The 21,941-nt window shown below is 44.1% G+C and overlaps 1 protein-coding gene across 1 annotated transcript in view; it reads left to right on the top strand.

Annotated features, from left to right (window-relative positions):
• fto (FTO alpha-ketoglutarate dependent dioxygenase) overlaps positions 1-21,941 on the top strand; it is a 114,399-nt gene that overhangs the window by 4,966 nt on the left and 87,492 nt on the right. Inside the window, exons 2-4 of the mRNA XM_070903690.1 lie at positions 14,729-14,806; positions 15,014-16,040; positions 18,539-18,664. Coding sequence (XP_070759791.1) covers positions 14,729-14,806; positions 15,014-16,040; positions 18,539-18,664 — 1,231 coding nt within the window. The remainder of the gene's footprint in view (positions 1-14,728; positions 14,807-15,013; positions 16,041-18,538; positions 18,665-21,941) is intronic.

Genomic DNA, 21,941 nt, shown 5'->3' with positions numbered 1-21,941 from the left:
ATATGACATGAGGCAAGATGTGAAATTGAAAAAGAATTCTACCAAAGGCAAAATCAGACATATTTCCACAGAGTTTCCACAGATATGAGGCAACACAAATGATGTCTTACACCCATGCAATCATGCTTAGTTTGATTTCTTCTGGAGAATACTAGCAGCCTAACTCTATGCAACATTCTTCCCAAATAAAAGATAAATATGAAAGATTTTGAAGATGGATTGTTTCAAAAAATTAAGAAATATTCTGCCTGGGAAATACCACTCGGTCCATGGTTTTCTCCAATGGAAGCAGTCACTAGGATTGTCCAAACAGCCCTTGACAGTTTACGTGTCTGACAGCCCCTACCGAGCACCTCATATTAGTGTCGAGGCATTAGCCACGGATGTCAGCGTATTCGCAAACAAGGCCACGACGTGGATCATGCAAACTGGCCGACCAGATCAGCCGTCAGATTCAATGAGATTACATCGAATATGACCTGCCCAAGTAGGGTTCATCTGTCATGCATGTGTCCCGTCACAAGAGAGACATAGAATAATCAGTTCAATCAATAGATGGTGGTGGCTCATTGGACTGGTGCTGAATAAACATGGGAATGACCCCCTCACCTCATACACAGAGGCTAGAACCTCCAGGGGGTTCATTAGCCACTCGAGGCTATGATCCGGGTGAGTCGTTATTTTCCTCCATTTCTATTTGTTTGGCATTCTGGTGGTGTGTGTGTGTGTGTGTGTGTGAATGTGCAATATGTGTTTGAATGCATGGTTGTGTGTGTGGATACCCACATCTGTACATTTATGTGTGTGTTGATGCTAAGAGAACATAACACATAAGGGATAAAAATCTTCAATAAGCTTGTTTAGCAGCATGGATATTGGAAACAATTACAGACGTACTATTCCCTCAGACTTATTCAGTCTCAGCCTCCAAAGCAAACAATCAATGCTACCCAGAATACATCCTAGCTACCCTGACAGTTGCTAATTTTACGTAGTTTTAGCAGATTTGACTCTGCAGAACCACCTGCGAATGACAGAGCAGTCTTCATGCTGTTTATTTGTTCATTTATTTTCCTTTTGTAATGACTCACCTTTCCAATAAAGTAAAAGTGCCTACTGCTACGGTGTTGCCCAACATCTGGTTTCAATGGAAAGTCCAAAACCCTTCATTCACAAAAGCTGCAGGAGACCAGGTTCACAAGGCGCTGTAAATAGTAACTGTTAATTTGTACATCATAAGTTCTTTTCCATAAACGTGAGCAATGAAAGTGTGTTAAAATACCTGGCGTTGAGCTCATTGCTTTGTGGAGGCTGAACACAGAATGTGCCTCCTTTTAGCCAGAGCCAGGTTTTAGCAATGCTATTAGCTAAGCCAGCTGGAGGTACTCTTGGCTTCCTCTGCTAACCATCATTAACAAAATACCACAGGTAGTTTCTACTTGTAAAAACAAGCCTAATGTTATTTTGTGATATATTACTGTGTTACTTTAAAGGAAGGGTGTGATAGGGTTAGGTGTCATTTTCGGTGTTGTTCAATTAGGAAAGAAGATAGCATTACCAAGGTTAACAATTTAAAAACAGCATAACAAAAGCGCTCAAATACAACATTAGCCATAAGTCCAATTTCTGTTATTCTTAACCCATCCAATAGACCACAAAAATACTCAGATTGTTCTGTTTGTCCTAGGCCTCATGTGCTTTAGTCCCAGGCATCAGGACTAACCACACCATCTTCCAGTCTGGAGTAGGTGTCCTGGTCATCCCGTATTAGCTTTCATGGAGTTTTTTGTATCGCTCGTTCCAGCATTTACTCTGCATCAAGTCTTTGAGAAGTGTCTGCTCACTTCAGGTAGTCTGTTCATGTCTCAGTGATTCTTCCTCTGAGCCCCCGTGTGTTTTTTCTTCATCAACCTAACTTTTCCTTGCATATGCGAAGGAGCCAACGACAGCTTGACTGGCATGCTGTCAGACAGGCGATGCCTTTCCAACAGTGGAGCATCAGCCCTTTTCTGAGAGTGAGTGTGTGTATTTGTGTGTGTGTGTTGATCTATGTGTGTGGTGTGTATGTGGGGGTATTGTCAGGACGTGACCGGCACACTTTGCATGTTCTTCTCGAGACAGGTGCTCCTGGGCGAGCACTGGTGCATGACAGTTGCCTTTCATCGCTGTCTTCTTTACACTTAACCCCTGACCAGCCCTCCCTCCTTCCTCTTCCTCCTTATCCTCTTCTCCTCTCTCCTCCCACCCTCTTTCCTCCACGTCTGACCTCTTCTCACGGCGCTTCCCTCGACCGTCCTGAGTGATGGACTGCGAAGGCTGGTGGGCGGGTTGCGCTTTGTATGTGGTGGTGTGGCGCGGCAGGCTTGTCACAAGCCTAACACTGTCAGGCCACGGAAACCCAGCTGTCCAGACCGAACTGCACACACACACACACACACACACACACACACACCTACACCCACACCACAACTTTTTGTTCAACAGTCCGTAATTCCATCCACTGGTGCTGTCAAGCACTTGATCAAACGTGCATAAAGAAAAGAGCCCCATGGCTGAATCCCATCTTCTCTCTTCCTATCATAATGTAGGCAGATTTTCCCTCCTCTGCCTGTTTCTTCAGCTCTGTTTATTCAGATGAGCCTGACTGGGGGGCAGCGGGTCACATCCACTTGCCTGGCTAAAACGGTCCTGAATTGAGGGTTGTCTCCAGTGAGATGGAGAAAGAAAAAACACAAGGAGGGGTTAGGAAGGGCTGCTGAGCGGTCATGTCAGGGCTGTTTTCGGGCCTATTTGTGTGTGTGTGCATATGCCATGGCAGGGGTAGGGGTTAGGGAGTTTGAGGGTTCAGTTGTCAACCCCTGTGTCATGCTTGCCCTGGCCCTGTTGTGTAGAGGGCATCCACTGTCATTTGTTGCGGGACTGTGTGAAGTGGAGTGAGCCACAGAAGCATAAAAAAGCAGCCGGCACATTGCGAGCTCTCAGGTGCCGTCAAGTACCACACATTCATTTAAAAGTACAAACTCATCCTCTGCAGGAGCTAATCCCTTAATTTGACGCCCCAAAGTTTGTGTCTTATCTATTTTTTTTAGAGATATGTTTTATGGTTGGCCTTTTAATCTCCATCATACCTGTTTTAATTCAAGATGGGGACTGATCCAGATGTTTTGTATAGGATGTACTTAGTTTTGTGTTGTTTTCCCTTTTATTCTTTGAGCCTCATCATGTTAAGTGAAGTAGGTGGATTAAAGTCATGCTTGAAGCCAACTTTGGGGTAGACATACACTAGGTAAGCTTGTGGTTTTCATCCAACAATCATTCTGTACTTCCAAGTTTTTTGAAGTTTATCCCTGTGTGTGTGTTTGTGTGTGTGTGTGTGTGTGTGTGTGTGTGTGTTTGTCAGTGTAGGTGTGTGTTTCATCTGACATACATCTCCCACATTCTCTCCACTATGGAAAAACAGCAATGGTTAAGACTCCTTAAACTTGTTGTTGGAGTGTCAGTGAAGACATGAGCGCGGCGCACACCATGAGCTTAATCCAACAACAGCCCGTCTGCCGTACTGTACAACTCGCTATCTGCCAGCGACTGGACCCCTTCCTCGCAACCATTGTCATGTATAGGGGGCATTGTCACATATGAGATGGACTCATGTAAATGCGGTGACAGGCTACTGTCTCGGCTGACTGACAGCACAGAGGGATTGGGCTAATCTGAGTGACTGATTCGAGGCGCGCAGCGGCTCGGCTGTCCCCATAACTCCTGAGAAATAGACAGCTTCGGTGGAGTTATCTGTGTTTGTAAGTCCTTCTGCTGCGCTGGGATGACAATAGGGATTAGTGCCAAGGTTCTTTAAACTGTTTTTTTATTTTATTTTTGGGGGGGGAGAAGGGGGCCTCTTATCGGCGTCTCGGCAGGATGCTGCTGCAGCCAGTTTTCCTTGACTGTCAATTAAAGAGGGGATCATTAACTTCAAGGGTATAAATGTTCTAACACTGGTATTACGTTGGGAAGCTAAGTCGCTGACAGATGTTCCAACTTTAATTCTCCACTTGTTTTTTTGTCCTTTAATTAATTTATGTATCACTATTCGGGTTTTAAATATTTTTCCCCCTGTCTGCTCTTTGTTAGCCTGTAATCTCAGTTACCATGGTAGTCGCAAAGACGATTGGGTCTTGTCACTCGCCTGTGTTTCTTATGAGGTTCAATCGGCTAATGTATTCAATATCACCCAAACTGAAAGGTAAACAGTATCTAATGGCGCGTGTGTTCCTGCACTGCCTCAATGCAGCCTGGAGGCGCTGGGCGGGAGGAGAGCAGCATGTCTGCCTCTAGTTCTCTAGGCTTTTCAGGAGGACGCAGCTACTTAGAACGGTGCTTGATAAAAACAAAACAAGCACAGCTTGTATCTCTGTACATGCGTGTGTGTTTTTTTGGAAGGTAAACAAAAGTAGTGTACTACTTTTGGGGTTTTCTTTTGGAAGCTTTGTTGGCAGTTGTGAAGTATGACAGCAGTGGTTGAGATTTCCTCAGAGAGGAAGTGCAGGTCTAAGCTGCGGCGGGATACAGTAAGGTGTATACTGTAGGTAGCCACATGGAGAAAGAAAGAAAACAAGAGGAGGAGAGACGTTAAGGAGAGTGGGAGAGAGATAGGCGACAGAGACTGCTAATGGGCAAACTCTCTTCATCCACCGCCACTGCCATCACCACCACCCTGTTCTCTCATGACAGCTCTTTTCCTTTGTTCTCCCCCTCGGCCCACTCTCTGCCGGGGATTCGTGACAAGTTTTCGCGGGCTGATCAAACGCTGCCGTGACACCTGATTAGGATATAGCGCGTGTTTACAGTCGTGCATGGCGAGGACCCCCCCCCTTTCTCAGACAACAAGGGAGACTTCACCTTGACTAATTAAATTTGCACCTGCAATGCCAGCTGTGACAGCCACTGGAGGGCTGCATTTATTTATGTCACTCCATACATACTTCCTGTGACGTTTATGGAGGCTACGTTTGCAGTAGCTCCTCTGTTTACCCACAGTGTGGGTTTTAAATACCTGTGTGTAATATCATGGCTTTCAAAATTGCTTCTGACTGATGACAAAAAAAAACCCTTTTACTTGCATATTTTGGCAGCGTAATTTTAAAATATATGATGTCCAATTAATTTTTTTTTTAACATTGCTCTCCTTTAAAATGACAAAATAAAATACAATGTTCACTTAGGTAGGACAGCAGGTGGCTCAGCTTTTAGATGGCAAATATAAAAACTTGTTGATCAATTTTACGTAGTGTCATATAGTATATTATAGTATATAGTGTTTAGTGGCAGACAGTGGATGGTCTAATTTTATCAGGGTCAGTTCTGCATGGTAACTAAATCTCAATTTATTCTGTATTATCTCTTGTGAGTTTTTGAGATCTAATTTTGATCCCTTGTTTAAAATAATGTGATTTGTGTGTTCCTCGCTCATCGTGTGTGTGTTTAATCATGCATTAATGTGCGTACATATGTGTGCTTGTACATGATCTGCCTTTCAGAGCGTGCATGTGTGTGTGTATCTATCTAAATCAGTGTTGAGCGTGTAAAAGGCCACAGCTGAAGTGAGCAGGACATCATTCACCCAGTAGCAGGAGACAGGGCCTGATAATTTGTGGCTCTCTCCCCGCTTTCTTGTTCACTCCCTCTCTCTGTCTCTCTCTCTGTCCCTCCACAACCCCCCCACCCCTCCCCAGCCTCAAATTGACCAGGCTCGACTGCTGGTCATGCTGTATTACATGGGTTAGATGAAGTAATTATTTCTAGGCCACTGACTACAAGCAAGATTAATAGTTTTTGAAACGGCCATAATGGAGGGCTGACCCGCCGTGACATAAGCATTATTTCAAGCTCACCTCCACTCTCATCCCTCTCACCTCTGGGCACTGGCAGAGTGTGATTTATACCTGGGTTAATGAGGGGAGGGGACCCAGGAGCCCAGGGCCTGCAGCATACCAGTGCAGTGTTACAGGCCCGCTCCCCCAACTGAACAGACAGTGGGGTCACTCGAGGAAGGCTGAGTTTCTGCTTGATTGGGTTTTGGAAACGAGATGTAAAGTGATTAAAATCCACATCATTTTCGAATGTCGTCATTTTACTGTACGCTTGAATTTGACTCGAAATTTGAAAGTTGGTGCTCTGCTGAGATGTCCTTGAAAGAATAGAAAAATATGCTGCCGATATTGAGTCCCTCTGTCCTGGGTCGCTTCATCTGTCCACCAACCCCCCCCCCTCACCCCACCCCCCACCCCCCCACCCCGATGCTCTGGAGCCTTAAGGACCGGAGAAGCTGGAAAGTTGTCACTAGGTGGCACTTGGACATCATGTTATCAGATGCTCTCTCCCCTTCACCCCACACCACCCTCACTCTCTTCCTCCCTCCTTCCTTGCCTCCCTCACTTCCTCCCTCCCCTTTGTGCTAAGTACACCTCAGATGTCAGGGTGTTTTATTTTTATTGGATGAGGGCAGTGTGTAATGCATTCACCTCCGTTCCTGCCAGCTGTTAAATGCCCCAGAACATGGTCTGGCCAGGCTCCGCCCCGTTAACCCCTCTGATTGGCTGTAATAATTAGCAGAAGTGAACAGTACTATGGCGCCTAGCGTGGGTTTGGGACAGCTTGCGACTCCCTGATACGTACGTGACAGAATGGCTTAAGTGTCTTGGGTCCGGCCCAACCTGGCCACATCCCTCCTTACTCGAGTGCATGTGTGTATTTTAAGCTTTAATATTAACCCTCAACTTAAACACATGCATGCAGTGTGGCACCAGCAATTACATTTTCAAATGGCTGGGTTTGTAAACCTCCAGGATGTTAATCTGTCACCATTCAAGCTACTGGGAAGAGTGAAAAGAGGATTAGGCTATTCAATTCCTGGTAGAATATTTTCCTTTGTTCAGAATGAGTGAAGGAAAAATAAATAAAGAAATGAGGTGGCTTCTCAAGCAAGACAAGTGCCGTCTGCTATACTTCAGGATTTGGCTAATACCATTATAGCAAACTTATCTGCTTCAGGATTCCAGGAAGACAGGCTGACGGCCGTGTAAACAGCCACAAATGATATTCGGCCCTTAATTCAATATTAATCTGCGGTCGCATCATAATGCCAGTTTATCTGGGTCAAAGACTACATGAGATAGAATTAGACCTGTCCTAGATGTTCAGTCCACATCTGTTTTGTGCCATATGTTTTTTCTAGTGGCTTAGGTGATTGCAAGCATTTAAATTTAGGCCACTGCTCTAGCTTGTTAATAATACCATATTCAGAACTCAGTTTCGACAAATAGACCTCAACAAATAATCCAAGAGGTTGTCTGTCTAGTTGCAAAATATGATAATAGTTAATAGCAGAAAGATAAAACAACTAGTCACATTTGGATGGATAGGCAGCTTAGGCCTGCTCTTGGAAAAACTGGAGCAGACAGGATCCTTTCTACATTTGATATGTAGTATGATGATCTGATATTTTTATTCCCTCCAAAATGGCTCATTTTACGTGTTGTGTGTGAATGTTACGCACAGCTGAGTCAATGGTAAAATATCCCTGAAGTGTTTTGTCAAGCAACATACTGTACCAAATCTTATGTTTAGCATAAGGTTATAATGTACCATACGATAATTGTCACAACTGTCAGCCAATCCGGCACAGTACCCCTGTCTTAGCCCCTCGTTTACCCTTGACTCCCAGCCTCTCCGGTCGGATTGCACATCATCTTTATCCCAGATGAAGTACCAGACTCGGTAGTGTCAGACGCTGATCTAATATGGAGCTGAAAGGACACCGAGCTGGGAAATCATCGTCATTTGTAGAGGTTGCTTGTCACATGATGGGTTTGATCAACCCGTGCCGCGTACACAGAGCCGGGTCTTTGCACTGTCTAACAGTGGTACTGGATTAGAGACACAAGCCACTTCTACTGTGATCAGTCACTCACACACTGAGACACGCGGCAGGACTGAAATCCTCCTTCGCGCACTTCATCCACATCATGTACACGCTTCTTCGTCAAGCCTACTGTATGGAAATGAGGAACACTGCTGTTGACAATGATTGTACATGCCAGTTTTTTCTTTTTTTTTGAGGCCATTTTTGATGCTTTATTCTATAATGGTATATCACAGCTGCAGCAGTACAGGTGCTGCTTTAGAGTGAGATACAATACTCGGGTGTGTTGGTCTATAGCTTCCTGACCTGCCTGAGTGCTACTGATCTGTGACATGTTGAGACAATGGCAGTGTGTGTGAAGAGTCTGGCTCTTACACCCCTCAGACACTGTGTATGGCTAAGTGCTATTGAATTGTTTATTGTCACAAATCACAAACCTTTCAATGACTAGGTGCGACCACCATACACCCACTCATCCATCCATCCAGCTGCTCTGCCCTGAGCGATGTGTTGGTCTGCTGGGCTCTGAGGAGCGTAACGTCAGCCTCCTGAGCTGGGGATTTTAAACGCTCCACCTGCTTATTGATCTCTTCTGCCCCGCTGAGCCAGCCGAGTCCGGGCAGCAGAGAGAGAGAGAGAGAGAGAGAGAGAGAGAGAGAGAGAAAGAGAGAGAGAAAGAAGGCAAGATGCAGAGGGGAAGGGCAATCTGGTGGCTTCAGTCCTCTGGTCTGCAGGTCTGTCCTTGACACTGCCTGTGGGACAGGCCTGGAGGACGCCTCTTGTCCTCCCTTTAAGCTCCGCATCTAGCCCCTACAGCTAGCTGGCCCTCCCCCTGGGCCAAGCTGCACTTTGCACAGCCATATTGATTTTTTGGAGGGGCAGGAAAAGTGTGGCTGGGTGGTGAGAGCGAACGAGGGAGGGAGGGAGGGGGGAAATGGAGAAATCGAGGGAGCTTTCTAAAGCACTGACTTCTCCTTGACTGCACCTCGAGATGCGACAACCCTGTTAGAACAACTCAGTGGCCCTGGTGCCCCGCTGAAAACTGCTAATCACAGTCTTTCAATCAACGCTCCACCTTCCTCTCTTCTCTTTCCTCCCTCCATCCCTTCTCCCTGTCCTCATTTTCTCTCCCCGTTCTCCCTGACTTTCCCCTCACCGTACTGGACCCTGCCTGAATACCAAGGGACTGCATTAAAACTGGCCATTCCACATGGAAAACAGCTGACCTCATGAAAGCATGTTGTAATTTGAAGGTGAAAACTAAAAAGCTTTTTCTCGATCGACATAATCTTAATGGAAACATTATGGCCTGGCCGCAAACTAACAATTAAGGCAAAACGGCAAACGGCCCTTGCATATCGGTGGTGGCAGCCAAGCCTTCGTATGGCTCTTTGTGACGACAAGGCCACAAGTTCGAATCCTTGCACTGGGAGGGTGTAAAGCTCAAGATGCCCTTGAACAAGAGTTCCTTCTGCAAAAGAACAGAGAAACTTTTTATAGTCCAGAAGAAATCTTTGGATGTACTGGGCAGCTCCTTGGTGTGAAATTGTGTAAGTATGTGAGTGTGAGGCGACTAGTATGTTTCTGATAAAGAGAATGCTCAATCAATCTCTCCCGGACAAATAAAAAGGTTATGTAAGGCATACATTGACAGATCTCTTAAAATGCCCTCCTCTCTTTCTCTTCTCTTCCTCTCTTCTTCTCTCCAGATTTGACACTTGCTAAAGGTCACAGAAACATCTCCCCGCCCCCTTTGAGGTGTAGATAAGTGTGAAATAGATGTTGACACCACAGACACATTGAAAAGCACTTAAACAGAGTGGCCATGTGCCAACCTGTCTGTGTCTGGCTTTGTGCATTTGTAAATACTTTTGAATGATTGAACTGGAAACCTGGGTCTCTCTCTGTAAGCCTGTCAGGTGCAGTGAGAGAGATGGAGAGTTCAAAAAACAGATGAGGTCCAGTACTTATTCATTTCATCTCTTTTCTCTCTCACACGCATGCACACATACTCTAAACCTGACAGAATTACACGTACCCTGGGATGACTGGAAGAGTAGCTTTAAGTAAGCCTGTGTGTGTGAGAAAGTTTTCACATGGCTCACAAAGAGAGAATTGGACAGGGCTTTTGATGTTTAGTTAAAATGGCACACCGGGTGTGTGTTAGTGTACCTTATCTTGCACGTGTGACATTTTTCAAACGTGACTGGGTGCCAATAAAGGTTGTCACAATGTGTGTGTGTGTGTGTGCGTGTGTGTGTGTGTGTGTGTGTGTGTGAATCTAATTAATGACTGGCAGTGGTCCCCCACAGCTCTGGTAATGTGCTTAGATCAGTGTTATAAACAGGGCGTGAAAGGTCTACCCAGCGCCAGCCCTTTAAATGACTAGCCTCTTGTTCAGGTAGATGGATGGAAATATTAATTCTAATATTAATGATCGCGTCCCCCGCTGACCAGTCACAAGGTGAAATGAACAACGCAGCCCTCAGCCTCCAACAACAATTAACAGGCTGGAGCCAGCCTGTCTGCCATTTATCATCACTTACCCCACCTGTGGACCCCCTCTGAACACATGCTGAACGTGTCCGTCGATATATACACAATGTTCGCTTCATTGATTAGAGGAAATTTGCAGTGGTTAATGACATAGTATTCATCCTCAGTTGTCTCTGGGTGTATTTTTATCTGGCATATGTGTCTATAAGAGAAACACATGGAGGATTATGGTCTTAATAACTGACATAAACATCTGATCCATATTGTTTGCATGAGCTTGGATGGATGACCTTGCATTAAACCTGATTTGCAAATGTAGGCTAGACCTACATGCCAAATCGAATCTGTAATTACATCTCAGGATAATACAGATTATCCTGAAAAAAAACAATTCTATCAACAGGAAAGTAGCTGAAAGTACATTTTTTTTTTTAGATGTTTCTGGCAACATCCTCCTGATTGACCTCTGGCTCTCACAGTCCAATTCATATTCATGGGCTGGTCCCAAGCAGGAGTGCGGAGACATGGAGTTACACATTACCAATGCCCCCGCGCTCTGAGGTCAGCTCCCACACATTCCAGTTAGCCATTGAACAGTCTGCCCAGTCACATTGAGTCACCAAACGTCCTGCTGGTATTCTTAAAATAAATGAATGCCACAAGTGGCTGTAAACAAAATGTCAGAAGTGAGAAATAGTTAACTTTTGCCCTGAATGTTTTTTTAGTGTGGCATGCATGAAATGAAGTAATCTGTAAAAATAGTAGAAAAAGGCCATTTCAGTAACATGTACTGGAGCTGCTGTTTTTCAGTTTGTGTATTAGGTAGGATGGACATATTTTTAGATGTATATCTTAAAAAAAAAAGTTTGTACAAGTGTTAAAACTGCAGCGAGAAGCGCTCCAACAAAAGCGGAACCTCTCCCTGCATGTGTGGCCGTGTATGTGTGTGCTTGTGTAGGTTCTTGTGTGTGGTGGCACCTAGGTGCTGTGTTATCTCACCATAGTTCAAGTTAGTGGCATACTCTGAAGATGAGGTAGACCTCCAGGTACAGAGACCTTTATGGAACAAACTTGACTGCCCTCAGCTGAAGAAAGTTTTTTATTCAAGCATTTTCTTAAATTGCTCCTCACGTGTGATCTCCTTATTTTTGAAGATCAAAGCTGAATTCAAGGCTCCTCAAGGCCTTATATCTTTCTATGCATCACATATGTAAACACAAATGTTCTGGCGAGGTGGGCACTCCCAGCTCTTCTCTACGCCCTGTGTCGCTTCACACACGCTCCCTACATTCTGCGATCCGGTGCCAAATGGACCGGGGAGGAAGCGCCTTTGATGTACATGGGTAGTCTGTCTGTTTGAGTCCAACTTTTACAGCCGACTTGTCAAAACTGTTGATTCACCATCACTTTTGCAGAAGAGGACCAGTTCTGAAATGAGTGTCACACAAGTACCAATGGCTTGCTGTTTAAACACGGAGCTCTATTACACAGCTATCTCTCATCACATCATCCCCTGGGGGCTGCACAAGGCCGGTTTTCTGGTCTGTCTGCACTCTGAAGCACCTGCGTCGAAGGAGAAAGTGCTGCCCTCCTTTGGTTGGAGGCCTTGAAGAAAATACAGAAGAAAATATTGATATCAGCCAAGATGTAAAGAAGAATGTCTGTGTTATTAAACATGACTGAAAAACACAGGAAGTGCTTCCACATAGAGTGACACCTCATCATCTTCACGGCTTACTCTACATTGTAGCTTTTATCTACAGTTTATGATGCATCACTCAAGTCCAGTGGGACTCGTGTCGTCCTTCAGCAGTCGTACCACATACAGTACGTTCCACTAGACCCTGTAGGGCAGAAACAAGTTACACTGGAAGTGTTTTTATCCCTGCAGCAGCGGCGTTATCTGGCTTTTTTGAGCTAGTGATGCTAAGCGCTGGACATTAATCTACTCCGCGAAGAACGCTTTGAAGAAAGTGTCCGTTGAAGTGTCACAGATGGGGAATAAATGAAATTAATAAATATATGGTACACAGTTTGATATCTCTTACAGGCCAAGATGAAAGCAAACCAATTGAGTTCTATTCTACCTAATATGTTTTTCTGTGATAAACAGTCCAGCTGAGGGAATAATCCCATCAAGGAAGAGAGAGATTAAAAAAGAGAGAGAAAAAAGCATCAGATATATCACTCAGCGCAGACGGTTGGCACGGCTACCGTGAAGCATCCGTGTTATTATGGGATTGGTAATCTCGTTTCTTGGGTCTGAGTGGAAACGCAGACCTTTTTTTTTTGTGCCTCGTGGTTTTCCTTCTCGAGTCAGGTGCAGACACAGAGACAGGAAGACAGACACAGCAGTCCTCTGATACTGAGAGACTCCGTCTGCTTCAGAGGGCTCTGGTAACTTCTTGTCTTTCTTTTTTTCTGTGGAATTTCTGAGTAGCTTGATGTATTTGACATGTGTGTGACAGCCCTGGTTATGTGCGATTGGGGTTGAGGTATCATGCTCGCTACCCCGGCTGCGCAATTTTTTTCTTTTAGGATGGGCATGTATGTGTGTGTATCTATTGGACACTTACACACACACACACACGGTATGAAGGCACACTTTTGTGCTTTTGTACACAGTAGTGGTTTGTGCACTGTGACTAAAGCGGACTGTAATGATCCTACTTACATGCACACATCTACAGTAGATGGAAGCCAGGATATGGATCTGTGCTGACTCACAGCAGCACACAGATAAACACACACAGACGCATACACAAACAACACTAGCCCAGAGCCTCACCTTGATATCTTGAGCTTCTGTCATGACTCAGAATTTGACACCAATGAATGTGTGTCAGGTTGTCAATTTCTTCCAACAGCCTTTGAATGCAGGCTGGCCATGAATAGTGCATGTTGTTTTGTTTTTTAGATTCCAACCGTCTGCAAGTCTGTTTTTGTTTGTTCCAGAATAACTCGGAAAGGCCTGTACACTCATGTGCATCCTTTAAGAAAACTTTCAGCAGGTGTTGTGTTGTTTAGCCTAAGGTAAAGATTCAGCCCTGAAGGTAAATTCACCAAACTGCCTCAGATCTGATGCCCTCCCATTTCTTCCGCCTCCGTTATTGGGATCCGTTTTCCTCCCTCCTGTCTTTATTGCACATACTTTCACCGCTTGCCCTCTTTTTGATCCAGCCCCCCCTTTCGAGTCAGGACACACTTCTTTTATACCTCCACTTAAATGTTATTAACAGGACATTTTGTTTCACTCTTAAAGTCAGGACATATTTTGGCAGCCGGTTCCCATGTTCCCTGTAGTGTGCCACATGAGGTCTTTGGCATTACTAGGGTATAAGAAATGTGAGACGCTTGTTGTAAATGTCTCGGAAATATACACAGGGTTGGTTCTCCTTAAACTATCACAACCACTTGGTGGTTGACGCGCAGGCCATTCATGCAAAATGTTTAAAGATGTAAAAAGACAGTGGCATGTCGGTGACATTTCTCCTTCCCCTGCTGCCGAGACACCATGCAGCGGCTGTATGTGTGTGTGTGTGTGTGTGTGTGTGAGCACCTGTGGGGAATGAATATGAGGTTCTGAACCCACATACGTGCGCCTCCACATACACACACCTTTGCACAAGCACATACTGGAAGGGAAGAACAGGCAGGATGGGGTAATAGTTGTGAAATTTATTTGGGCATATAGTTTTTATGCCAGTTGCCATTGGATTTACAGGTCAGAATGGAATGCGTCCCAATGAAAAGTACTTTGATCCCTCCACCAGGTTGACGCTTTTATTGGAGGAGCTCTGTATGGCACAGGGCATCTTTTATAAGGTTGTGAGGAACCCCACGGCAGCCTTCACAAAATCATAAAAATGTGAGACGTCAATGAAAATGACGGGTTACCAGGCTCATGTGATATCTCAGCCAGTACTGAAAGCATCATTTGTTAAAATTATTGTTTTAATTTGATCCTCAAATATCTGGTGATTCGGTTTGTATGATTTGATTTTAGTTTAGCAGTTTATTCTTGTTAGTCCCTATACTCTGGTATGTGATGTTTTTGTACGTTTCACACTAAAAAAGTTGCACGGTTTATTTCTAAAGAATATGATTATTGTGAACCAATGTAAGATTGTTGGAAATGTATTCAGGTCACCAAATTGTACGTCCCAGATAGATTGCTCAGGCAGCACATATGATGAATAGGAATCGATACAGAGAAAAGGCAGTCTTGTATCCAAAGATTGTATTTTCAGTACTTGAGAAGTAAGTGTCACTGCTGTTACTTATCAGCCTATTTTACTGTGTTGTGTTCCACAGAGGCGGAGGCTACTGCAGGAGTTGGGAAACCAGAAGATCCCCTTTCTGGGACCTTCAGATCAGGGCTTTCAGCAACTGGTGAGCCAGCCACACTTCCAGATAGTGTTAAAGATGCTTAGACCTCAACTATAAATGGCGCACAGCAGCCTCTTTCCTACTGTAACCTGCTGCTACAGCGCTGTACTGTGTAATACATTTGGCAAATAAGACTTGAATTCAGTTTAAGATTTGTTATGTTTTTGTATGTCATGATCAGTTATGATAAGAGTGTCTTGTGTTTCCAAGTGGGACTCCAGTTACTCGGGCCTGGTTCTGAGGAGATCCTGCTCGCTGCCTGCTGAACTCCATGGCCGGGTGCAGGCAGCTCTGCTCACCCTGAGAAGGAAGGGCTGCCTCCTGAGGGATTTGGTTCGCGTCCGTGAGCGAGATGTGTTCACCGCCGTGTCACGGGCTCTGCTGGGCGAGCCGGGCCACACCTATCGCTATCTGGACACACGGCTCTTTGCTATCCCCTGGCACAGTGAGGACGCTGAGGTCAAAGGACAAAACTGTTGTGACCCTGACTTTAGGGCCGCTTGCAAGGCATTGTGGGAGCTTAACACATTCTTCTGCTCTGATGTGTCTCAGCTGAAGGAAGGAGACAGGCTAACGCAAGGTGCGAAGGGGGGGGCTGAGGCCAAACAGGGTGAAGAGGGGGACACAGAGTCTAAGCACAGTGAAGACTCCAAGAATAGTGAAGGAGGGGACTCGGAGTCCCGACAAAGCGAGGAGGGGGACACAGAGTCCAAGCACAGCGAGGAGTGGGACATTGAGTCAAAACACAGTGAAGAAGGCTGCTCTGGGTCAAAACAAGAAGGAGAATGGGAGACTGAGTCCAAACACAGCAGTGAGGAAGGAGAGTCCTCCCAGGTCAAACCAAGTGTCGCACCTGAGTCGGAACACAGTGAAGGAAAACCCCCCGGCTTGGCGTCTAAGGCCATCGGTGGCACAGAGACTGAACCTGTGGGACTAGGGGCCCAGAAGCAACCCGTGGCCCAACTCAAGCACAGCTTGTCAGATTACCACATTGAGGACAAGGAGGAACAGGCAAGCGGGCAGGGCTGTTCCCAGCCGAGTCCTCCGCAGGTATGCACCGGTCCGGTCAAGTTCAATGTCACTTTACTCAACTACATGGACCCAGCAGCTATGAGCCAGCTCAAAGAGGAGCCTTACTATGGCATGGGGAAAATGGCGGTAGGGTGGCACCACGATGAGAACCTCATCAGTCATTCGCCAGTGGCTGTTTACAGCTATACCTGTCACGACGACAAAGGTAAGGGTCAAGGATAAAACAGCTAACTATGCTAACTGGATAACACTATTGAGATCTGTAGATTTAACACTTTATAATCGTAAATGCGTTTTATTTAAATCCAAAGTTTGTCATGCTAGTCTTGGGCATATTGTTTTCGAAATTAAGATTCCTTTTTGTCTCTCACTTCGATATCCCATCAACTTATCTCCGTTGCTTTATGGTGGATCAGATGCAGCTAACCTTGTGTATTATGGCCCTACAGCAGCGCTGTAGCAGCTGTAGACATGGCCTCTGGTGAGCCAACCATCAGATCCATCTATGTGATAGTGTCAGGGCATTATCAAATGTCATCACTGGCTTGCTGCTGACAGCCTTATCGCAGACGTGCGTTGGGAGATCACAGACATTTGGATCTGAGCTCTTAACATGCGCTCAATGGCGCAGTCTAACAAACAGGCCTTATCACACACGCTGCATCTCATCTAAACCATTTCCCCAAGAAATGATCGATGTGCAATTATCTGATATGGAATAATGAGCCCTGCTTTGATAAGTGTTCCTAGACTGTACTGTATGGATAATACGATGTCTCCTAATTATGGAAAGTGCACTCTTTCAAGAGCTGATAGTATTTGCTGATCGCGTTGATAGAGAATCTCAGTGAGAGAAGAACTTTGCTTTCTAGAGCATATGCAAAGCAACTATAGAAGACAGTACCGCCATTTCAAACATGTTAAAAATGTTTATCTAAATTTGAAACAAGTTTGCATAGCATACAATAAGATGCAAAATACATAATCTTTACTGTAAAAATAATACAACACTAATGATTAATTAAGCTTCTCTATGTGCATTACTCTTTGCATTAACCCTTTACCATCAAACCAAATTAGTGGATTGTAGAATTAAAGTCTAATGTCCCTTGAGCAGCCACTCACCAGATCATTTCTTGCACCTTCAAAAGGATGGAAAGAGAGGAAAACATGATTTCCTGTTGTGGAGGGAGATATGGGTGCAGCTGTAGTTCAGCAAACATACAGTGCATGTACTGTACTGTTACTACACAGTCTGCATCTGTGTCTTAAACTTGTAATTTTACAGCATCATACAGGTGCAATGCCAACTGCTCTGACATCCCAACATGTTTCATAGCTGGGCTTTCTTCATTGGGGTTTCTTAACTAGAAACACCTGCTCCAGAGGTCCGCTTCAATGATTTGTTCTAGGCCATTTCAACTTTGACCCTGTGAACACGGGCTTCAAACACTGTGGCATAACACCTTGTTGTGCTTTAGCAGCTGTGTCTTTTCTAGTCCTGAATGACCCCACAGCTCCAGACTTTAGAGAGGAAAGTCTGATCAGAGCGCCATAGAGCTTATACTCCAGTGGCTGGCCCTGAGGACTCCAGGCTGATGGAATTGTTACCTTGAGGAATGTTGCTTTTACAATAAGTTCATGTTTCTTACATTGTCCCTGAGAAGACAGAAACACAGTACCTTAGATATCTTACATGTATAGAGACTAGATGTTTTGCATGACACCTGCTTCCTTTGAGAGGCTTTTTTTCTCTTTGAGCAGCCTTACCTTGTTTTTTTGCTTCAGCCAGAGAAGTGTTCTGAGTGTTTTTCCCAGCTGCGCTGATCCAAAGGAATCTGCCACGACTGAGCGTTTTCCGGCGCGGAGGATGATCTTCCACCATTCCCGAGGCCTTGGGGAGTGCTGTCATTAGCTGGCTCTCAGAGCACAATGGCTGGAAATTAAGTTACTATTTATCCGTGCTGAGCAAAGGAAAAGGCAGCTGTGGGGCAGAGAGGCCCAGAAAGACTTTAGTATTGATTTTGCTGAAGGGTGTTGGCCAGCCAAGCCAAATCTTGTTTTCTTAGTGTGCAATGTAAGAATGGAAGGAGAGAGAAGAGCATGGGAGGCGGTTGCAGTGAATAGCTTCAGAAACAGGAATATCATAGGATACCTACTGTCTAATAACACACTCTCACACACTCACTAAACAACATCAAGGGCTTTTATCCAACTATTTCCTCTTGCACAGCATAATGATAGCATAAAGATCCTGTGCTAACAGCCAATATGATCACAGCAACACATATCCTCTTTGCTCTGCTGTTAAGTGATTCTTACTTTCTGGCTTACATCTTACATCCGCTGTTTGGGTAGTATGGATTTAATCATGTGCTCCTTACTACTTTAGTGTTCACCCTTTATTTTTATTTTTTTGGCCACAACAAATTGACATTGTTATGGTGTTTTAGCACTGCATTACCCAGATATCACTTGTATTGTGAAAAAGTGGTTAAGATTAATATTGCGCCCGTTATTATAAAGTGATAAAACCCATTTTTCCATAAAAACGGGAGGAATTTAAGTTTAAGCATATTGCACTTTTACACTCGTTTAAGTTTAAGTCACGCTGGGTGAAACTGTCCCACCAAAAGCCAAAAAATGTGTATGTAAATGTGAAATGCAAATGTTACAGTGAGTTGGTCTGTGTGTGACTGACAGGTGAGAGCAGTGAGGGAGGCAGCGGTGAGAAGGCATGTTGGAGGATTGGGCTCAAGGTGGCCTGGGACATCCACACACCTGGCCTGATGCTGCCACTGGAGTCTGGAGACTGCTATTACATGAGAGGTACTAAGTCTTCTCTATAAACACACACGCACATGCACATGTAAACACGCTGCTCGCACCACTTAGCCACATTCACCACCATGTCTGACTTTGAAGGAAGGAACACTTTTATTACCCTGTGTTTTAGTGTTCCTTGTACTTTGTCCCAAATGACCCAAATCAGCAGGATGCACTTCCCTCTCACTCTCATGCTCTATTCTCTTCTTCTAACCCTCTCTGCAGGAGAAATGGAGCTGAGGCGTGTGTGTGTGTGTGTGTGTGTGCGTGTGTGTGTGTGAGATGGGTTACTTGGCCTGAACACGGAGCTTTAAGGTTCCATGAAATTGTGTGCATTAGAGAGGTTAGGAAAACCAAATGTTATTTTTTGAAGTCCTGTGACCCAGTGCTGACTATGTCTCTATGGAGAGGACAGACAGCGAGCCACAGGGGTGTAAATCATAGTTTAAAGCTTTTGGCTGGAGCAGGCACCTCCACCCTCTCCGAGCTTTCTCATAGTTTCTGAGTGTGAGGACATTTATCCGTATCACAGCAGAAGCTTTTGTTCAGATGTACATAAAGTTAGGGCCCCTGGTTGGAATGGGGGATTTATCATTTTTTAAAGGCACTCTGCTTTCAAACGTATATAAGAATAGACATGCAGTACAATCTTCAGTCAGTCCTCCCCTCATCTGCTCGATGAATTACTGTATTTTTAAAAAGTATCAATGATTGATTTATGTCTTTTGTAAGCTAAAGAAGGGTTTGGTAGGACAGGCTGAACTCTAACACAATATCCTTCCATGATATGTATTGATAAAAACATATCTATAGTGTGGAAATTGTATTTACCCTAAGTAGAGTTATATGCCTTTATCATCTTTTATGTAACCCATATTCACGTACCAAATCACAACCTTATTTCTTTTTGTCTACTTTTTTCCTCCAACTTGGTTTGGCTAATTCACTTTACTGCAGTCCCTCTAACCCGTGGCGGGTGTAGACAGACATGTGCCTCCTCTGTTATATACTGTGTCCCAAACTGCTTCTTTCCTACATTGAGATATGTATGTATATGTATGTATGTATCAAATACATATATACATGGATATACGTATTTGATGTATTTGCTCATATATACATACATATATAAGCAAATACATATATCCATGTAATCACATTTGCTGTTAGTGTTTTTTATGAAGACACTGAACCCCTACCTGTGCACTCTGAATAAATGTCAAAATCATAAATACACTGCTGAGATTTACAGCAGCTTTCAGCTGAGAGCAGAGTTTGCAGTCAGGAGGATGTAACTGACGTGATTTACATGCCAATATCAAATACATTTACATCAAGTATTTTTTGTGTATTTCTTTGATGATTTTGTTGAATTTTATTTTGTGTTTTTTAGCCGAGGTCCCACCAGGCCCATTTTATAAAACATATAATAAAAATACAAAATGTACATTTCCTCAAGAAGAGGTTTGGGTTAGCGCAAGAAATACCTGTACTTGTACCCAGTATTGCTAATGTATATAATATTATATATATATATATATATAAAATTACCCCTTATTTCACCGAACAGTACATATTTTTTTTATTATATTATAGATTTCCTATCTGCTCTATCTACATTATCAAATCATATAGGCCACTAATAAGTATTTGTCAAGTAAGGAATAGGAAGGTTTTAATGAATTCCTGAAGTTGACTCTTTGAAGCTGCTGTGTTTTCATCTGAGAGCAGCAATGTCTGTACCTAATATTCGGCTTGACAGGGCTTGAAGCCGACCTCCTTTAGCTGGATAAGATTTACAATAGAACAGTCAGTTTCAGGCCAGCCATGATAATAGAGTGATGGGCTGTTGTGCAGACCATTCTAATGGGACTTGACTGTCGCGGATCAGTGGGGATTTATGCTCCACTTGGTGAGTACGCCCTTGAGAGGCCAACTGCTGCACAACGATAGCGGCTCACACAGTCCTTGGCTGTCGCTTTGTCGGTCTACCTGAATTAAATACTTGGCACAAACCACGAACATATGCACACACCTATAAATTTGCACAAACTCTCATGCACAAAAATACACATGCAAAGAATGCAGTCCTCTTCTTATTGGACATGTCCCCCCCTCCCTATCTCAAACACACACAGACAGAGCAGCCACCACTAAACCATGTGTTAAAATATATTGTACCAGTGTTTCAGTGACATATGCCATATGATAGATAGTTTTGTGGTATTAAAAGAAAGCTACAATGGTGTATAACCACAGACACCATAATGTCTTTTCAGCACCATTTGTCGCCGGCTGGCCCTTTTGAACTGCTAATGTCTGAGCTGCTGGAGGCAAATTGAATCACCATCATTTCCACCCAAATGGAATTTCAGTGGTTAAAAAAGAACAATGCAAGTCTTGACACCGGGCCTGTTCAATAATCAGATTTCCAGCTCCCAATGCACAGGGGGACCGGAGAAAAGAGTTGACCCAATATATTTAAAAGCCTGCTTCCTGGAAAAGGAGGACAAGTGGCAGCAGGCGCAGGGGTTGAAAGAAAGATAAATATTTATTACAGTTATCGAGTTTGCCTCTACTCCCTCCTGATTCCACTGACGCATCAGACGCGCCAAGAAAGGAACAGATTGATGGAGATAATTTGTTATTGGATATAAACAGTTTTAAAGACGCAGAGTAATTCTGCCCAGAGACCTAATCCTTCACAATCTCATCAGGGTGAAGAAAACACCGTCAAGTTGTTTTGTTTGTCACCATCTTTTTTTCCCTCCTACCAAACAATAATATCTTGCTCCCAAAGCATTTGGCTGTTTGACTTTCAAATCACAGGCATTAGCCAGTGTACTCTTGCTCAAGGCGGGTGTAAATATGCACATGTGCTGTGAATGACAGCTCTGTCATGGCTAAATTAATTATTGGTATGAGGCAAATAATGGCAGAGCTGAGAAACATCTATACACACAAAGAAACACATGGAGGGATACACAGGAAACAGCAGTAAGGCCTCTTTATAAAGCTTCTGCGATATTGGACAAATGTTTGTTGGTATGGCTCTTCCATCTTGACAGATTGAGCACGATCTGGTTTTGTTTGGTAATTAAAATTATAGTACAATGCTGCTCATTCTATTTGATTCGGTGCTGGACCAAGCGCAATCTGTCTAAGTGTACAAGATGATTTAGTTGTCATGTTCCTTCACGCCCTGCTTTTCATCTGTTTTTCGATTGTTATCAGCTCTTTTATTTTCATGGTGTGTTTTATTCTTCATTGTAATTAATTA

The sequence above is a fragment of the Enoplosus armatus genome, chromosome 1 (assembly GCF_043641665.1).
Source record: "Enoplosus armatus isolate fEnoArm2 chromosome 1, fEnoArm2.hap1, whole genome shotgun sequence".
NCBI lineage: Eukaryota > Metazoa > Chordata > Actinopteri > Centrarchiformes > Enoplosidae > Enoplosus > Enoplosus armatus.
Note: the sequence above shows the minus strand (reverse complement) of the source record. Positions and strands in the feature narration are given on the sequence as shown.